A 15,972-nucleotide genomic window follows, 5' to 3' on the forward strand; every position below is an offset into this window, starting at 1 on the left:
AGCGATTTTTTCAACATTGAAAAAGTCACTTATAAGTTTCCTTTATATAGTTCATACAGACTTAGCTTAATGGTTCAGTAGGAAGTATTTAGGAAAAGAGACCAAGGTTCAATTGTAGCCACAATAGTGTAGTGGGCAAATGACCCTGTCTGCTAAGACATCGAATTTCCGTGATTTACATCCTCCGAAATGCTTTGTTGGGCCGGGATTTAGGGAGCTCTTGGGATTAGAATTCAACTTTTGGGAGAAGTTCCATATGTAACATTAATCCAAATGAGTGTTAAGAAATCCTTAAATAACAACTAAGTATACCTAGTGTGAGGAAGAACTCGGTGTTAAGGTTACACGTCTCTTCAGTCTTGATTGATTGGTTGAAGACCTGCTGAATTTTTTTAATTATGGGATTTTAAGGAATTATTACATAGAATATAATTACAGCCAACCTATACAAACACACACACACACACACAGTCATATATACATTCACATGGTTTACATATTTATACAGAGACATGGTTGATGACTGAAGTAGCCAAATTGCACATCCATCCCACAAATGTCTTCACCTATGTACACACAATTCATCTTCATCCTGCTGCAGTTATGGTTACAGTTTGCTTTATCAAATGAATTTCTCCCTAAAACAAGAGGACAGTTACCAGTAAGTGCTCAAAATGGAAGAGAAAGATTGTTGCATTTTCCGTAGGTCTATGAACAGTCAGAGAAGAACAAACCTCGTACCTGCTATGTCCAGTTTCTCTTCGAACGAAGTTGAGTGAGCTTGTCCCTCCACAGAGCTGCAGACCAACAAGTGATAAGACTTCAATAGTTTTCACAGATCATATCAACTAGTTGTCTGATAATGAAGGTGGAAATTTGCAAAGCTACTGAAGATTGAAGAATCACGTGGCATGACAAAGAAAGTGATGACTCTTAAGTCTTAACCCCTGCCCTCCAGCTGGGAGAGGGGGCGGGTTTCCAAAGGGTAACACTCTTGGGATAGCTGCCCCAAATGAAGACTGACCGAGACTCAATTGGATTAGTCTCACTTCACCCACAGGGTGCAAATACCAATACAGTATGCAAAAGAACTCTTTCATTAGGTGTTTATTTTGCCCCTATTCAAGGAAGACTTTGCAACATTGAAACATGTATTTAAATCTTTATTTTATCAGATAATAAAATGTCATGAAAGCGAAAATTAATATACCTCCTTTGTTTTCATAAGGGCTATAAAAACAATTCACTATAAGAAGCAAACACTATATGGAGGTTCAAAACCAAGAATCATTGAAGGGATGAGATGCAATTATATGTTCTAGAGGAGATAAGAAAGTAACCTGCATCTTTATAGCGTTCCTCTGCTGCAGCAATTAGCATGTTGCGCAAAAGAATAAACTCCTCTGCCTCAATGCATGGCTGGCCAGTTGGTCTGAATTCATAACAGGCACACGTTAAAAACTGTTCTTTCCCCTTTGACAGGCATAATCGGGCATTAATCTAATAATTTTATGCAGTCAAGACTTAAGATCAGATAGTAATGACCCCCAGCTGTTGGTTTCCCACAATGCAATACATAATATATCTATTGCAACAAACTGAGTGAGAAAAGAGAACCATGCTTTATGAGACAACAAGCTAACTGCACCTGTCCAGCCCAGTCAGCAGTAACCCGTCTGAAGAGCCCAGCATCAATGGCTTTGCAGATTCAGTTATCCTCATGCCGTCACTAAATGCCAAGTGCTTGTTGACTTGTATTGGAACCTAGAGAATTTAATACACAGTTCCACTGGACTTAGAAGTTGATCTAGACTGATCAAAATTTCATAAATGTATTATTTCAGCTCAGTCCACATAACATTATGGTGATGATTTCTTTGAGCTTTCATATATTGATACTAAAATAAGAAAAAAAGCTTAGGATAGTATAGACACAACGTAGTTATGAGAAAACTACTATATATGTTCACCTCTTGGACAACATAATAAACATTGTATAACCACTCCAAACTATGAGAATCAGCTGCCTTTAAAAGAACCATAAAAGGAAATAATTACCTTGCATCTCACAGCAATGTTGATTGCATCAGAAGGTCGAAGGTCAAAGCTTATACTCTCACATTCGTTATCCAACTGCTACCACAACCACATGCCAGACGATAAATACTCAAACAAAATAGACTGGGATCTTAAACACAAAGCAAAATGCCAACAATGAGTTATACCTTGGTGAGGTATAATCGAGCAAAATATGCTTCATGTACCCGCTTTGTAATGCGAACAAGTTTTACCTTTGTAAAAAGCAGATTAATATCATAATCACACCATGAATAAGAGATCATGGCATCATGGATCCACAAAAAAAAAAAAAAAAAAAAGTAAATAAAAAAACTCACTCCATAGCCCATCTTCTCAATCATGTCCTTCACCACTTGGTACACTGTTGGTCGGGCCTGAAAGAAGGCAATATTTGTTGGTTTCAGTAACTACAACTGGAATCAGGATACTAATAAGTTTGGGTTTAAAAGGATTTCAGAAATACTAATGCAAGACATACAATTTGAACATCACATATGGCTTCCAAGAGCAGCATACTTGACATCTCCACTATAATAGATAATGTAATGAGTCAAATCAAGAAGATTTAATCATTTCTGCTCAAAAATATATCTCACAAAGCAACAAATGAGATATAGACATACGAACAATGATGGGGAGAAGAAGACCAATCTCATCTTCCATTCTCAATACTATTGCTGCATGTGGAACATAATCAGGAAGATGACCACTCTGAGGGTTGTTATGGACACATCTCAATTCCCTACCATCTCTCATCTTGATCATGAAACCATCCGGGCTGCTCCTCACTTCCACTAAACATAACAATAGAAAGCCATAATTAGCAATGCCTGATACTCAAGCGTCACCGCTTGCGAAGATGAGATAACTCGATCACCAATATCAATTCTGAGGAAATATGAAAACCCAACGCCTTAAATGCAAACTAGTCAATCAAAACCATTGTGTAAATTAGCATACCAGCTTCAACCACACTAGAATTAACATAATCTGCATCATTCTCATTAAAGTTCTCTGCCCTGCTGCCATTGTCATTTGATGATGAGCTGAAGCTGCACGCAATCAACTTGCTTATTCGCGAATGTGGTTGCAGAGGAAAATGAGCCTGCCTACAGTGGATCCCATCAAGCTTCCAGAACTCACTTCTAAGAATTTTAGAAGCCTTCACCAAGAGTGAATTGATAGGAACAGAGTATGGACCCGTACGCTTAGCATGAACCACCGGGCAAACAACTGGTCCTTGTAGAGAATTCATTTTACCTCCCTTTACTATCAATGAGACAATAAATGGATCATTATCAAATTTCCGTTATTGTATAAAACACACCAAATATTTATAGACACACACACTCTGATTATATAGAGAATTCATACTTTGTTATAAAACATTTATTGAGCATTTCGTTATTCCATTTGCCATGCAATAGAAATATATATCTGCAAGACCAAAAATATATTGGGAATAAGAAACAATTAATACTCTATATAGACTCCAACCTAGTGGATACAACATCCTTATTGCAGATGCAAGCTTAGTGACCTTTCTACTACATTAAAAAAAAAAAAAAAAAAAAAAAAAAAAAAAAAAAAAAAAAAAAAAAAAGAGTACTTACTGAAGCCTCTGCAGAAAAACAACAGTAGAAAAATTGTGCACAACTAATATCTAATGGTTTTTACACAGACAATTAGATTGCATAATTGAATGTTTGCAAGAAAGATTAAAATTAGTACATAACGATTATGGATAGCTTAACAGACACGAACTTCGCTGCTATAACATCGATCTTCTTTCAGTTAGCCCTATAGCGCAATTTAACTCTACACAATTGATTGATCAAAGACCAAAACATCAATACAGAAAGTTAAAGGAGACTATCATCATCATCATCAACATCAACATCAAAGTTCATTCCTCTCTTTCTTTCACAGAAACTAAGCTGAAGAGATGAAGAATCGCCCAGAATAAATGCATTTCGTGCACACCATACCTGAATCGCGAAAAGCTTCCCCTCGAAGCTCAGGACACACACAAATCAAGACCTCCCGATCGACGATCCTAGCAAAAGTCTCAACTTTTTTTTTTCAGCAGTTCATAAGAAAAATACTGAAATTATGAATTATATCAGTGCCAGCCGAGTAAATAGCAGAAGATAATGATGATCCGACCCGAATACACACAGGTAAGCTCCGGGAGAGATGAGAAGAAATTGAAGGCGAGAGAGAGCGAGTAAGGAAGCCGAATGAAGTAATATATATGGAGAGAGAAGGAGTACAATAATAAGAGTTAATTATCGAAATGGTCCCTTGACTATAGCGAAATTATCAATTTGGTTCTTGACTATTTTTTTTTACTAATTAAGTCTCTCAATTTTAAAAATTTTAACCAATTTGGTCTTCCGTTTGTTTGACCGTTAGTCAACCGTTAACTTGGGACCAAATTGGTAATTCGTTATAGTCAAGGGACCATTTTGGTAATTAATTTTAAGGGTGGCAATTTGGTTCAGTTTTCTCGAATCGAACCGTACCAAACTAGTTAGATTCGGTAATATACCAAACAATCGAACGGTAATAGATTCTTGTATACCGAACGGTTCGTTAAAAACTCGAACCGAACTGAATTGTTCGGTAAAATCAAACCGAACTGAATACTGTTTGAACTTTGGATTGTTATTTTGTTATATATTAGACTTTGGATATGGACTATATAAACATCATAACACATAATATAGAACTTTTGATAACAAACCATAAAGAAATCAAATAAAACATTTACAAGAGATACCCGTGAGAATATGAGTTGAACAGCAGAGCAAGCCGCAAGAGACTTAGATTTACTTGTTATTTATTTATTATTATTATTATATTTTTTAATAAAAATCAAACGGTATTCAGTTCAGTTCAATGTTACATTTGACAAAAGGTATATATATATATATATATATATATATATATATGAGGTCAAGTTCCCGTGAAGTTATGGACGGAGCCAAAGGGGGCAGGGGGCAGGGGCAGATGTCCCCCCTCACCCCACCCCCACCTCATATATAATCTTTGTATGTATATATAATACAGGATTTAGTATTAGTATTAAAAAAAACTACTAATGTAAATAAGAAATAAGTTAGATTAGTTGGTAGAACATATGTTTACTAATAGTAAAGATCAAGGGTTTGAATCCTTGACATCAACATAGTTTTAGTCACTTTTTAAATATTTAACACACACACACACACACACACACACACACACACACACACACACACACACACACACACACACACACACACACACACACATATATATATATATATATATATATATATATATATATATATATATATATATATATATATATAGGTTATTAATCAGGTGAGTACAAAGTGTTAGGTGTGGTTGTGAGGTCAGATTTACACCGTTAGATCATTAGGTTGTGCACGGTTGGGGTTGTGGCTGTGCAATCCCATATTTTGTGGGATTCTCTCGCTGGTTTTGGTAGGTGAATATTTGCACCGGGTTATTTGCGTAATCTTATCTTTTTTTTTTAAGGATCATGCGCGATATTGAGTAATGAGCCTTTAATTGCAAAGATTCCCCTGTGGGCGTTATTTCCCATCGGTCATCCGCCATCAGTCCAATGTCGACAGTACAAAATCCCTTATTTCCGTCGTTTGTGAGCCGGGGGCTTTCGATAGTTGTCGTCCGAAGACCGACATCGAGAAACAACATTGGCCGGTGGTGTGTTGTATTCGACTTGCCGCAATGTTGGCCCTCAACCGTAAGCGGACTCCGGTCACCAGTACCGCCGGCGGATCTTCCGTCCCAGGTAAGTCGTTTCCCTCTTCAATCTTCCCATATTTTCGGGCCTCAACTCGGGGGTTGTGTAATTTTGTATAGTAGTGGAAGTGTTTTAAGAGATTTTTGGTTCTGGTCTCTTAGTCTGGAGGCTGATTACAGATAGAAATCAGCGTCAGTTTAAACAATGGTTGTGTGTATTGCCCTGTTTTTATCTGTGGACATTGTGCAAATTGGTAACCACCAGTGTTGTTAGCCTCCTATTGACGGGCGTGTTAACAATTTAGTAATACTGAAATATGGTTGTCGTTTTGGATGTGTTGTGTTGTGTGTAACTGAAATAGGTATTCAGGATTGTGGTTCTATGTCAATATTTTTTTAGTTGTTTGAAGTTTGATTGCAGAGTTCGAGTTTTGGCTTGGTTTTTTATTTTTTATTTTTTATTTTTTTTTATTTTAATATCTTTATTTTTTAATTGTTGTTTTTGTTGGGGAGATGTGCCTGGGGCTAGTTTTTGGCACTATAATAAATAGTTGTGGCTGTGTGGTGGATTGCGTGTGTTGTTGTGATAATGGATCTTAGTTTTTATATAACACATATATGAACTCAATGTGTTGTGTATAGATAGATGCATTTGACCTGCTACTACAAAAATATCTGCCATAAATTCAAATAGTAAACACCCATTAAAAACCTGGGTTTCGTATAGGTGTGCAGTGTTGATGTCGAACGGGTTTTGATGGCACCACTACGGATGAGTCTTGGTCCCTAAGCTGCACATATCGTTTAAAGATAATGTAGCACGGGGTGCATCCTTATGTCCATAGGTTATAATAACACTGCTCCCACCTATTCTTGTGTGATTATTTCTATTAATTTAATATCGGTGGCATTTTTTCCCAACGACTGTGTATATAATTTTTTTTAATGCTAAATTTAGGTGAATGTTTATCCCATTTTATTTCATGCTTTATGTGATCCGTGATGCAGTGGGACAGTACAATGAATGAAAATGTAGACTACATTTTGGGTAATACAGTGCATGAGTATAGGGTTGTGCGAAATATGGTGTGCACTTGGGTGACGTTTCTTTTCTTAACCCCACACACACCACATACTTTCTTGTCACTATCGTTGCTGATTTTACTGCTGATGGTTATTTGTGTTCACATTTCTGCATTTTGGTTACTTTTGTTATAGGGACTAAACGACTGTGCGACGGTGTTGGGGGCGATGAGTGCGTCGTTGCTCTCCTTGGTCGTAGTGATGGAAAGATAACTAGGATTTCAGATGTTGAAGCCACCCCGCGAGCCGAGGGCATGACGGAAACCACACACGTCCCTAAACTTTCCCCTTTAGAAGAAGTTAAGTTTCCGTCATTTAACACCCGATGCACACCCAAGGACCTCATCCGTGCTATGAGTGAATTCAATGTACAACAAAGACAGGCCGTATCCGACATGGGAATGGGCGGTATTTTGTGTTTGGAAGTTAATGAGATCCCATTGCGACTAGGGTGTTGGTTGGTTAGTGTGTTCAACCCTAACAAGCTCACACTAAATGTCCAGCGCGAGATAGCTCTACCAATTACAAGAGAAGATGTTAGTGCTGTTCTGGGGCTCCCATTAGGGTCAACAGAGGTAGTGTGTCGGCCTAGTCAAAAAGTGGGGCCAGAGTTGAGGGAATGGCGGGCCAAAATTGGAAAGCGAGACAGCACAATAACCTTGAAGAAGGTATGTCAGGTGATGCTAACCTGTGAGGACGGTGGGGTTTGGTTCCAACGTCACTTTTGCGTGGCTGTTGCTACTGTTTTAATTGAAAGCACACAGAATGGTTACGCCAACCAGCAGTTTTTACACCAGCTAGAAGAAGTGGACAAGATACGGGACTTAGACTGGTGTGGGTACTTGCTTAAACGGTTAGTCAAAACTCACCATGATTGGGCAGAAGACAAGATGCAACGTTTTACGGGGCCACTCTTATTCCTATTGGTCTGAGACTATTTTTACCATTTTTTGTGTTTAATTAACTTACCTTAAACGAGCCGGTTTATGTATGTGATTTATTCTTTCCAATTTTTTCCCTTGTTTTGATTTTGCAGTTGTTCTACATAGACAGAGTAGCGTTGGGCCCTCGGGTAATTCCTAGGAGTGTTCCTGCCTTAATTGGATGGACTGGAAAGCTTTTGAAGGAGCGTGAGTCTGCTGAGATTCGAGCGGGTGGATTTGGGATTGGTTGTGTGCTTGAACCGTTGCGGGATGTGATTGAAATAGAAGAGCACGAGGCTTTGGGCGGCAGTACAAAACAGGTCAGCGTTTTAGTTGTTAAAATATGTGGTGGAGCGAACACCTGTTTGTTTGAGGTGTGACAATGTACGGTTGTCACTGTTTCTATCGGTAGTGCATATGGTCTATATCTGGGGGTTTTGTTGCTCAAATTAGACGTAGAGTGCTTTGTGTTGGTGGGCTTTGTGCAATCCCGTAGTAGTACTCACCAATTTACCAAAGACTCGTGTTTTGTTGTGTTTGTATTTTCGTTCCACATGGAGATGTGTTTTCGTTGTGTTTCTTTGCCTTTGTTGGCACCTTTCCCTATTTGCCGTTGTTGTATTATGAATAATTATTGTGTTCGCTCTTATTGTAGGGGTTTTCCGAGCTTTTAAAGGCCAAATCAAAACTCATAGTTTCCACTGTGGAAGAATTGATCGCGATGGCGAAGGAAGCCCCAGATGGGACGTTCGAAAACCCACACTTTAAAGAGGCGCTTGATGCTACCGAGAAGTTGTTCGGCATGAGACGAAGCCAACAACCACTGACTATACAGACCGGCACACAAGACGATGAAGCATTCTGGGTGGAGACTATCGCTGTAGCTGATGAGATTGAGGTTGGATACAAGACAACTGAGGAGGGGTTTGAACCACCTAGCTTTAGTTTAGGCTTGACACAAGAGTTTGGGGGGCCACAGTTGGGTGTCTTAATCCAGAATCCACCAGAATGCACAGGGGGTGAGAATGCTGGCAGTTTAGATATATCATCTAGTGGGGGTGAATTGGGTGGTGTGGTCGGCGATGCACGTGGTGACAATAAAATCGAGGTCAGTGTGTTAGATTTCCAGAATTCTTTTTGTCTGTGGTGCTAGCCGTGGATTGATAAACGGTTGGAACATAGCAGGACCCAAACGGTGTTACCCCTCCAACGCATGGGAGGCGCGTGATTTGTCCGGAGAATAGTGAGCCAATAGTCCAGGTACTAAACTGTTGTTGCAGTATCCTTTATGTGAGTCATTATTAATTAGTCTTGGTTTTGGTGGTGACATCTCACAGGGAAAACACACCAACAGCGATGCATTACCTATTTGTATTGGTGGATCGGCACCGAGGGCGCCTTTCAAGGAATTGCGTTGTGATGCAAGGTCAGGTGCTGAGTCTTTGGGGGGTTTGAACTTATTGAATAGGTATCCTAGGGGACAGACGGCGGTTGCTGCAATTCCCGATCCCGACCGGTTCTCTCTGTGGCAATGGTTCTTTCACCATCAAGACCGAAACTAGTTAGTACCATTTGCGTTATTCTACTTTCTACATACATTGCATGGCTATAACACTGAACACTTTTTTTTGTGTGCTTTTAAAAACACTTTGCAGCACCGAGGAGGTTTTTTCGTATAACGGGAGGCATGTGCAGTTGAAAGACTTCATGTCTTTACAATTCGACAATGCAGTACGCATGCCAGTGGTGGACTGTTGGACGTGTGTTTTGAATGAGTTGGAGAAGGGTAGAAAGCCGGACGCCCCTAGTAGAGTGTTTGTTACGATATACACTTTGGTATGTGATGTACGACCCTTTCTTAAAGCATTATATATGTTACCTAACTATCTATGGCTCTTTGTTTCCCCTGCCACACATTGAATAGTTGAGCAGTGTTATTTTCGCCACGGGTGACTAGGATGTACGCTTGGGGTGGTTTACTGAACGGCTGGATAAGGTGTTTGAGCGTGCACCACATATTGACTGCGCCACTGTAGACCTGGTAAAGTAACCAGTTACTAACACATTGTTTGTTTGAATTTTAAGTAAGTGGCCAATCATTTGCGTTTGACGAATTATAATGTTTGAGTGCAGTTTTTCTTCCCCATTCTGAAAGCAGCTCACTATTACGTCCTGTGTATCAACATGCGAAAGCGGAGGTTTGAAATCATTGACAACTCCCCGGTAGCTGGTAAAAACGAGGATAGATATGGCGCCATCCCACAGGAATTGGTAAGTGTATTGATGGAGAGTTGGTTAGCTTGGGTTGCAATGCCATTTGTGTGTGTGTTATAGCACTATTAATTACAGGTTGAATTATCAGACTAGTATGCAATGAAACTACCTATGGTGTGATTTTGGCTAGGGGTGAGGGGGGTGGCTGGAGTCGTGATTACCTACGGTGTGATTTTGACCGTGGCTTCCACCGTGGTGATTGAGTGAATTTGTTTTGAGTTATGGTTGGTGGGAATGGTGATATCTGGTCTGATTAGCTGTTGTTTTGTTATGTGTTTTTTCCCTTGATTTTGTAATTTGGTTTTTATTTGTTCCCCGACGATGCACGGCTTGACCGTATGGATAGATATGATGGGTTTTATTGCTTTTGGTGTACTGAATTCACGTTTTGTTTCCCTGCCAGCTCGATATGCTATCAGCATATCTTCATAACAAACGCCAGGGGTTACGGTCAGCCTTTGTTGACAATATGAGGGCTATACGGATGCAGATGCCGTGGCGAGATAGTAAGCACAAAGAAGATTGCGGAGTTTACACAATGAGACACATGGAGGCGTACATGGGCGAGAAGTGCAAGGATTGGGAGTGTGGCTTGCAAAAGGGTGACCGGAATGAGCTCCGCAAGTTGCGCCAGAGATAATTGCACGACATATTGTTGTCCGAAATCAATGGGCACCGGGAAGCTATTGTTGTACGTACCAAAGCATACATTCGCCGGAACAAATGATGGCGACACTGATGTGTCGGTTGGAGGTGAAAGCGTTCCGCAATGAGATGCCTAGTTTTGGATCCCTGCATAATAAGTGGCTATACATTTTGCCAGCTTAATAATGTTATTTTCCATGTCCTGCCTCTTTATGATTTTTTTTGAATTGTTAATTAATCGAGTGGGTTGTTTTCTTCCTAGTATTGACATAGTGTTGCCTACTCGTAGTTATGAGTTGCACAAGTTAAGCATCCCTACGCCTGGCTAATTGCACTGTGCTGCTCAAACTGGGTGGGTTGTCATGTTATTTATTAGACGTCAAAAGTAAAGTTGAATCTACTCTGATTAAGCACTACATAAATATTGACTTTGGAAAGCTAAAAGGCAAAAAAAAAAGGGTAAAAAGATTGCGATATGATAAATGGTGGCTTGGAGGCTGCATGTAATTAAGCTAGCTGTAATATATTCTTAGGTGGCCCCTATTGCCTTGCTTTGAAATAAGTAGCAGTAGTTTTTAATTAAATTGCATGCATGTTCAATTTGTCGCATTATATTGGTGACGTGTTTGCAAATTTGCTATATTGACTTTCGATCTAATAATATGTACACACACTCACTCTCGTCTTTGAGTAGATCGAGTTTGGCGTGCACCGGCCTAGCGTACAATTAAATTTTAATAATGTGTGTTTTAATGATAAGATCTGTTAACGTGCACGGTAGTGTTTTCACTGCTTGCCCAGTACTAATCACAAGCATGCACCAACATTTAGCTTATTGCATTCAATAACACATGATTAAATATTGATAAACATCTTAGCTGCCCGTGGAATTAATATGGCTCATTATAGACACTTAAAAGGCTACTAAGCATTAATTTGACTCATTTTTAATGTTAAGTAAAGTCGGTGCGGAGGGTCTGACACTTTGCCTAAAGGTTTTGCCTTATTTTAATTGCACCGAAGAAATGAAATGTAAAGAGTTAAACTTGAAATCTCAAACTTGATATGTATTTTGTGCATTACTACCACATACACGGCACACGCCGTACTAGTAAATTAATAAAATCTTAACCTTGAGGTGTGGTTTGTGCATTACTACAACATATACGGCACAAGCATTAGTAGTAAATAAGAAACCATATACGCATGCATTGGCTATTGCGTGGCTAATATTTCTGTGGCAACAATTTTCTTTTGACTTAATCTGCCTCAGGTCCCGGGCCCCAACTCATTCCATGTCTGAAAGTCGGAATGCTTGAAGAAACAAAAATGAAGCATCATATGTGGTGTCATCTATTATTTCATGTCCACTGGGGGGTCTACATGGGCGTCTAAATGAGGGGATTGTTTTGCAGTGCAAGTGGATCCATGCTTCTACATTGCTTCCTTCATCCAACTAAATAATAATAATAAAAATAATAAAAATGGAAAAAAAAAAGAGGACACACGGGACGAGGTACAAATCCCACATTTATTTATTGCATTAGTAACCGAGGTTCATAGTGTATTGCAATTTAAAATAGGGGCACAATGATTTCTGATAGTGATAAGCACCCATGCAAAAAAAATTATATTGCTAGTGACTATTCAACTAACAACACCATCAGCTGTGATTAGCCATCACGAGTCCCCGGACTACTCAAAGGCTTTCTCCACCCCCCCCCCCCCCCCCCTCCCCAATACGTGTTGCTCGAAGAACTTCACAAGTGCGACTATTGTGTCCCCCGTATTTGCCACACCCGTGACATTTCCTAACCCCCTTCAAAGACTGCTCAATGGCTTTCTCCCTTTTCCCTTTGAACCTCTTTCCACTACCTTTGTTTTTTGCAACATTTGGGGGCTTGACTGTCACTGCCAAAACCGGTTCCGACCCACAATATGATTGAATCATTCGATTATTTTTTTTGTGTTGTACTGGGCCATTGGTTTCCCCCACGAAAGAATCCTTTAGCTGGTGGATCACTTGGGTTAACCGTTCAACACGTTCTGAGCTGGTAATCGCCAACCCCACACATGCGAAGATCTCTGCCCACATTTTGTTCTCCTGAGTCTTGCTTTCATCGTCGTTGACATTTGATTGTATAGTAAGACCATCGTACTGAAACTCCGCGCGCAAACAAACCTTGCGAGTCCAGCGGTCTACTATGTATCTTGATGGGATGTTATCTACGTGGTTGTTTTTGAAAACTAAGAAAATGTGGCGGCACAACCATCCTAACCGCTGGAAAAGTGAGCACGTGCACGTTGCGCTACTGTCACTGGAGTTGTAGTGCACTTGGAACTGTTGGTTTTCACTCTCTTTTATGCCATAATTGATGACATCACCAGCACCATCAACGGACACTACCCCACACGAATAACAACCTGCATAAATTTCAGCTTGGACCTCGTGGAAAATTGTGACGGTGTACACGGCCAACGCATGACGTTCCATTTTCAAGTCCGTTTGTGTCGGTGCAAAATGACCTTCACACACCGCATTTAGCATGGTATGGATCTGACGTTGTGCATCTACTGCAGATTCGAAGTGACTGTAAAACTCCACCAAACTGGAGGTATGGGTTAAATACCTTCCAAAGAAACTGTTCTCGCCCTCGGATCGGGACGTGGTTCTAACTAGCCCACTGAGTATCATATCCTTGAAATAGGCGGGGATCCAATATCGACGTGCCTCCCACAACTGTGTGAACCAATTATGATCTAACAAGCCATACTCACCAAGCAACGCTTGCCACCTAGTCTCAAACACATCGGGCTGTTGAATTTCATCCCAAACAATAGCATTTAGCTTGCCCCGAAAGACCCCATCCTTAGACAACTCCGGACCAACCTTTTCGCCTACCTTCATCATAATATGCCACATGCAAAACCGGTGCCGAGTAGTTGGGTAAACTTCTGCTAGAGCAATCCTCATAGCAGGGTCCTGGTCTGTGACAAAACATGATGGGGCATCACCCATTGCCTCCTTGTAAGTCTCCAGCACCCAAACATATGACGCGACATCCTCTTTGGTGATCAGCGCCGCACCAAAAGTAACGCACCGCTTGTGGTTATCCATACCTGTGAAGGGTACGAAAACCATTTTGTACCTGATCATTTGAGCAGAGTTAATAAGAGGTGCATGCATGCTATTACGAGGTGCTGTCTACTATGTATTTTGATGGGGCTTGTGAGTAAATGGGTGCTGGTCAGTGTGCAAAGATTGAACAGAGAAAGTGTGAGAATCTCTGGTTTTCAATAACCAAAAACATAACTGCAAAAAGAAATTACCTCTTCCTTTTAGACAAGTTAAAGGTAAAAAATTTGATGAAGTTCTAGATAAATCAGATTGTTAAAAATAAAATATTGAGTTCACTGCTACCCAAACACACTTGAGTAGGATCATTTCTCCAAAGCTGTAGCAATTATTAGTCAATTTGCACAACTATTTATTATAGTGCCAGAAACTAGCCCCAGGCACATCTCCCCAACAAAAACAAAAATAAAAAAAATAAAGATATTAAAATAAAATAAAAAAAAAAAAAAAAAATTAAAAAATCAAGCCAAAACTCGAACTCTGCAATCAAACTTCAAACAACTAAAAAAATATTGACATAGAACCACAATCCTGAATACCTATTTCAGTTACACACAACACAACACATCCAAAACGACAACCATATTTCAGTATTACTAAATTGTTAACACGCCCGTCAATAGGAGGCTAACAACACTGGTGGTTACCAATTTGCACAATGAATGTATATGATTATTCTTATTTTCCTGTTACAACATCCTTAAATAAGTAAGTTAAAACGTACCTATTCGTCGAGTACGTTGCATCGAAGGATACAATGTCGCCAAACACCGTGTGGTTGCGATGAGCTACCGGATCAGCCCAGAACACACGTCGTAATTGGTCGCTCTCATCAATGTCATGCTTATAATAAAACGCGGCACACTTCTCATTTTTCCTCGACAACTTATCAAGTAAATACTGCGCATCACACCCCTCAATATACGCACGTAGGTCGCGTTTTGAGTTCTGGAAATCAACACTAGTTGCCCCAACATTTTCATATCCACCCACAAACTCACTTAAAAGCCTAACACCCTGACTTGTCCCCACGTTTGCCTTTGCGCAATTAGCCATGAACGCCTGGTGGCCAAAATCAAGTTTGCGGTTCACTTTCATGAACTGCCTAGACAGAGGAGTACACAACACATGAGTGTGCCTCTCCTCAAAGGAAAAGACCCAATACCCTCTGGTTTGGTCATTTTTAAATACGATCCTGGCCTTACACCCCACCCTATTGGAAACTCTACGACGCTTTTGAGTCACCGGGCAACTATCATCGTAAACCCCATGCCCCCCCGCATTGGGTGTGCCACCCGAGACAGACTTATATCCCTCGCGATTACAAAGCAAATGCCTCAAAATCACCTCCCCACCCCTATCCTTCTTCAGTGAACCACACCTAACATCAAACCCCACAAGAGCAGCATACTTTATATAGAATTCCTCACCCTCCGTTAGAGTTTTAAAAGTCTGACCTATGACTGGCTTACTCCCATCATCACATTGTGGCCACCAATACTTTGATGACCCAGGCGATATTTGCAGCCGACAACCTTCACCCCACACCACTAATGTTACCAGCATGATCATCTACACCGGAGAAAAAAACCATGTTAGAAATGAATTCAAACAGAAACGAAAGCTATAGCAAACACTACAAACCTGAACACGCACTCTACCCACTACAAGTAAGAAAACAAACAACACATCGTAAATATTAAATATATTTGGCCACACAATTGATTAAATAAACTATGATGACATAGTACACATGTTTGCACCGCATATCGACTTCATAGGGAAAGGCTTTACTATCCAAATCCTAATGTAATGAATTAAAATGAGAATAAGTCAGGTTAGAAATTTAGTTAAATCAGAGACCTAAAAGGAAAACACCAATATTGGCACATTTAGATACAATGTGTTAGCGAGGTAAAGAAATTATGGACATATTAGTAGACGTCCAGCAGCACTGCACCATCAACATAAAGAATAAGACACAACTACACCGGTTTAGTTACTGCTCTATAATAATTCCCCCACCCCTACAAAAAAGAGGTGTTTGAGCCTAAACCA

General features: G+C 40.0%; 3 protein-coding genes across 8 annotated transcripts; 1 reads left to right on the forward strand and 2 right to left on the reverse strand.

Moving 5' to 3' along the window:
• Nucleotides 1–335: 335 nt before the first annotated feature.
• On the reverse strand, nucleotides 336–4,312 carry LOC109149786 (bifunctional nuclease 2-like). Of its 6 annotated transcripts, none has more exons than XM_019297780.1 (12): nucleotides 4,068–4,312; nucleotides 3,454–3,516; nucleotides 3,040–3,348; nucleotides 2,703–2,873; nucleotides 2,558–2,607; nucleotides 2,397–2,453; nucleotides 2,226–2,291; nucleotides 2,059–2,133; nucleotides 1,649–1,764; nucleotides 1,341–1,432; nucleotides 735–797; nucleotides 336–638 (listed from the first exon to the last, which is right to left on the reverse strand). In XM_019297780.1, the coding sequence occupies exons 3-11, from the start codon at nucleotides 3,332–3,334 to the stop codon at nucleotides 745–747; spliced, it is 975 nt and encodes a 324-aa protein (XP_019153325.1). In that variant the 5' UTR covers nucleotides 3,335–3,348; nucleotides 3,454–3,516; nucleotides 4,068–4,312; the 3' UTR covers nucleotides 336–638; nucleotides 735–744. The 6 variants fall into 6 exon arrangements, with proteins under 6 accessions (XP_019153325.1, XP_019153324.1, XP_019153321.1 ...); XM_019297779.1 differs by having other exon boundaries at nucleotides 336–595; nucleotides 742–797; nucleotides 2,059–2,136; XM_019297776.1 differs by having other exon boundaries at nucleotides 742–797; nucleotides 2,059–2,136.
• A 2,561-nt stretch (nucleotides 4,313–6,873) lies between these two features.
• On the forward strand, nucleotides 6,874–9,816 carry LOC109149216. Its single transcript, XM_019296878.1, has 8 exons — nucleotides 6,874–6,901; nucleotides 7,072–7,604; nucleotides 7,734–7,862; nucleotides 7,973–8,179; nucleotides 8,515–8,967; nucleotides 9,197–9,420; nucleotides 9,515–9,695; nucleotides 9,784–9,816. Exons 1-8 carry the CDS (start codon nucleotides 6,874–6,876, stop codon nucleotides 9,814–9,816), a joined length of 1,788 nt encoding a protein of 595 aa, XP_019152423.1.
• Nucleotides 9,817–12,047: 2,231 nt separating this feature from the next.
• LOC109149217 (protein FAR1-RELATED SEQUENCE 5-like) lies at nucleotides 12,048–15,486 on the reverse strand. Its single transcript, XM_019296879.1, has 3 exons — nucleotides 14,639–15,486; nucleotides 12,595–13,927; nucleotides 12,048–12,077 (listed from the first exon to the last, which is right to left on the reverse strand). The coding sequence occupies exons 1-3, from the start codon at nucleotides 15,484–15,486 to the stop codon at nucleotides 12,048–12,050; spliced, it is 2,211 nt and encodes a 736-aa protein (XP_019152424.1).
• Nucleotides 15,487–15,972: the final 486 nt, after the last annotated feature.

Source organism: Ipomoea nil, unplaced genomic scaffold (assembly GCF_001879475.1).
Source record: "Ipomoea nil cultivar Tokyo-kokei standard unplaced genomic scaffold, Asagao_1.1 scaffold2159, whole genome shotgun sequence".
Classification (NCBI taxonomy): domain Eukaryota; kingdom Viridiplantae; phylum Streptophyta; class Magnoliopsida; order Solanales; family Convolvulaceae; genus Ipomoea; species Ipomoea nil.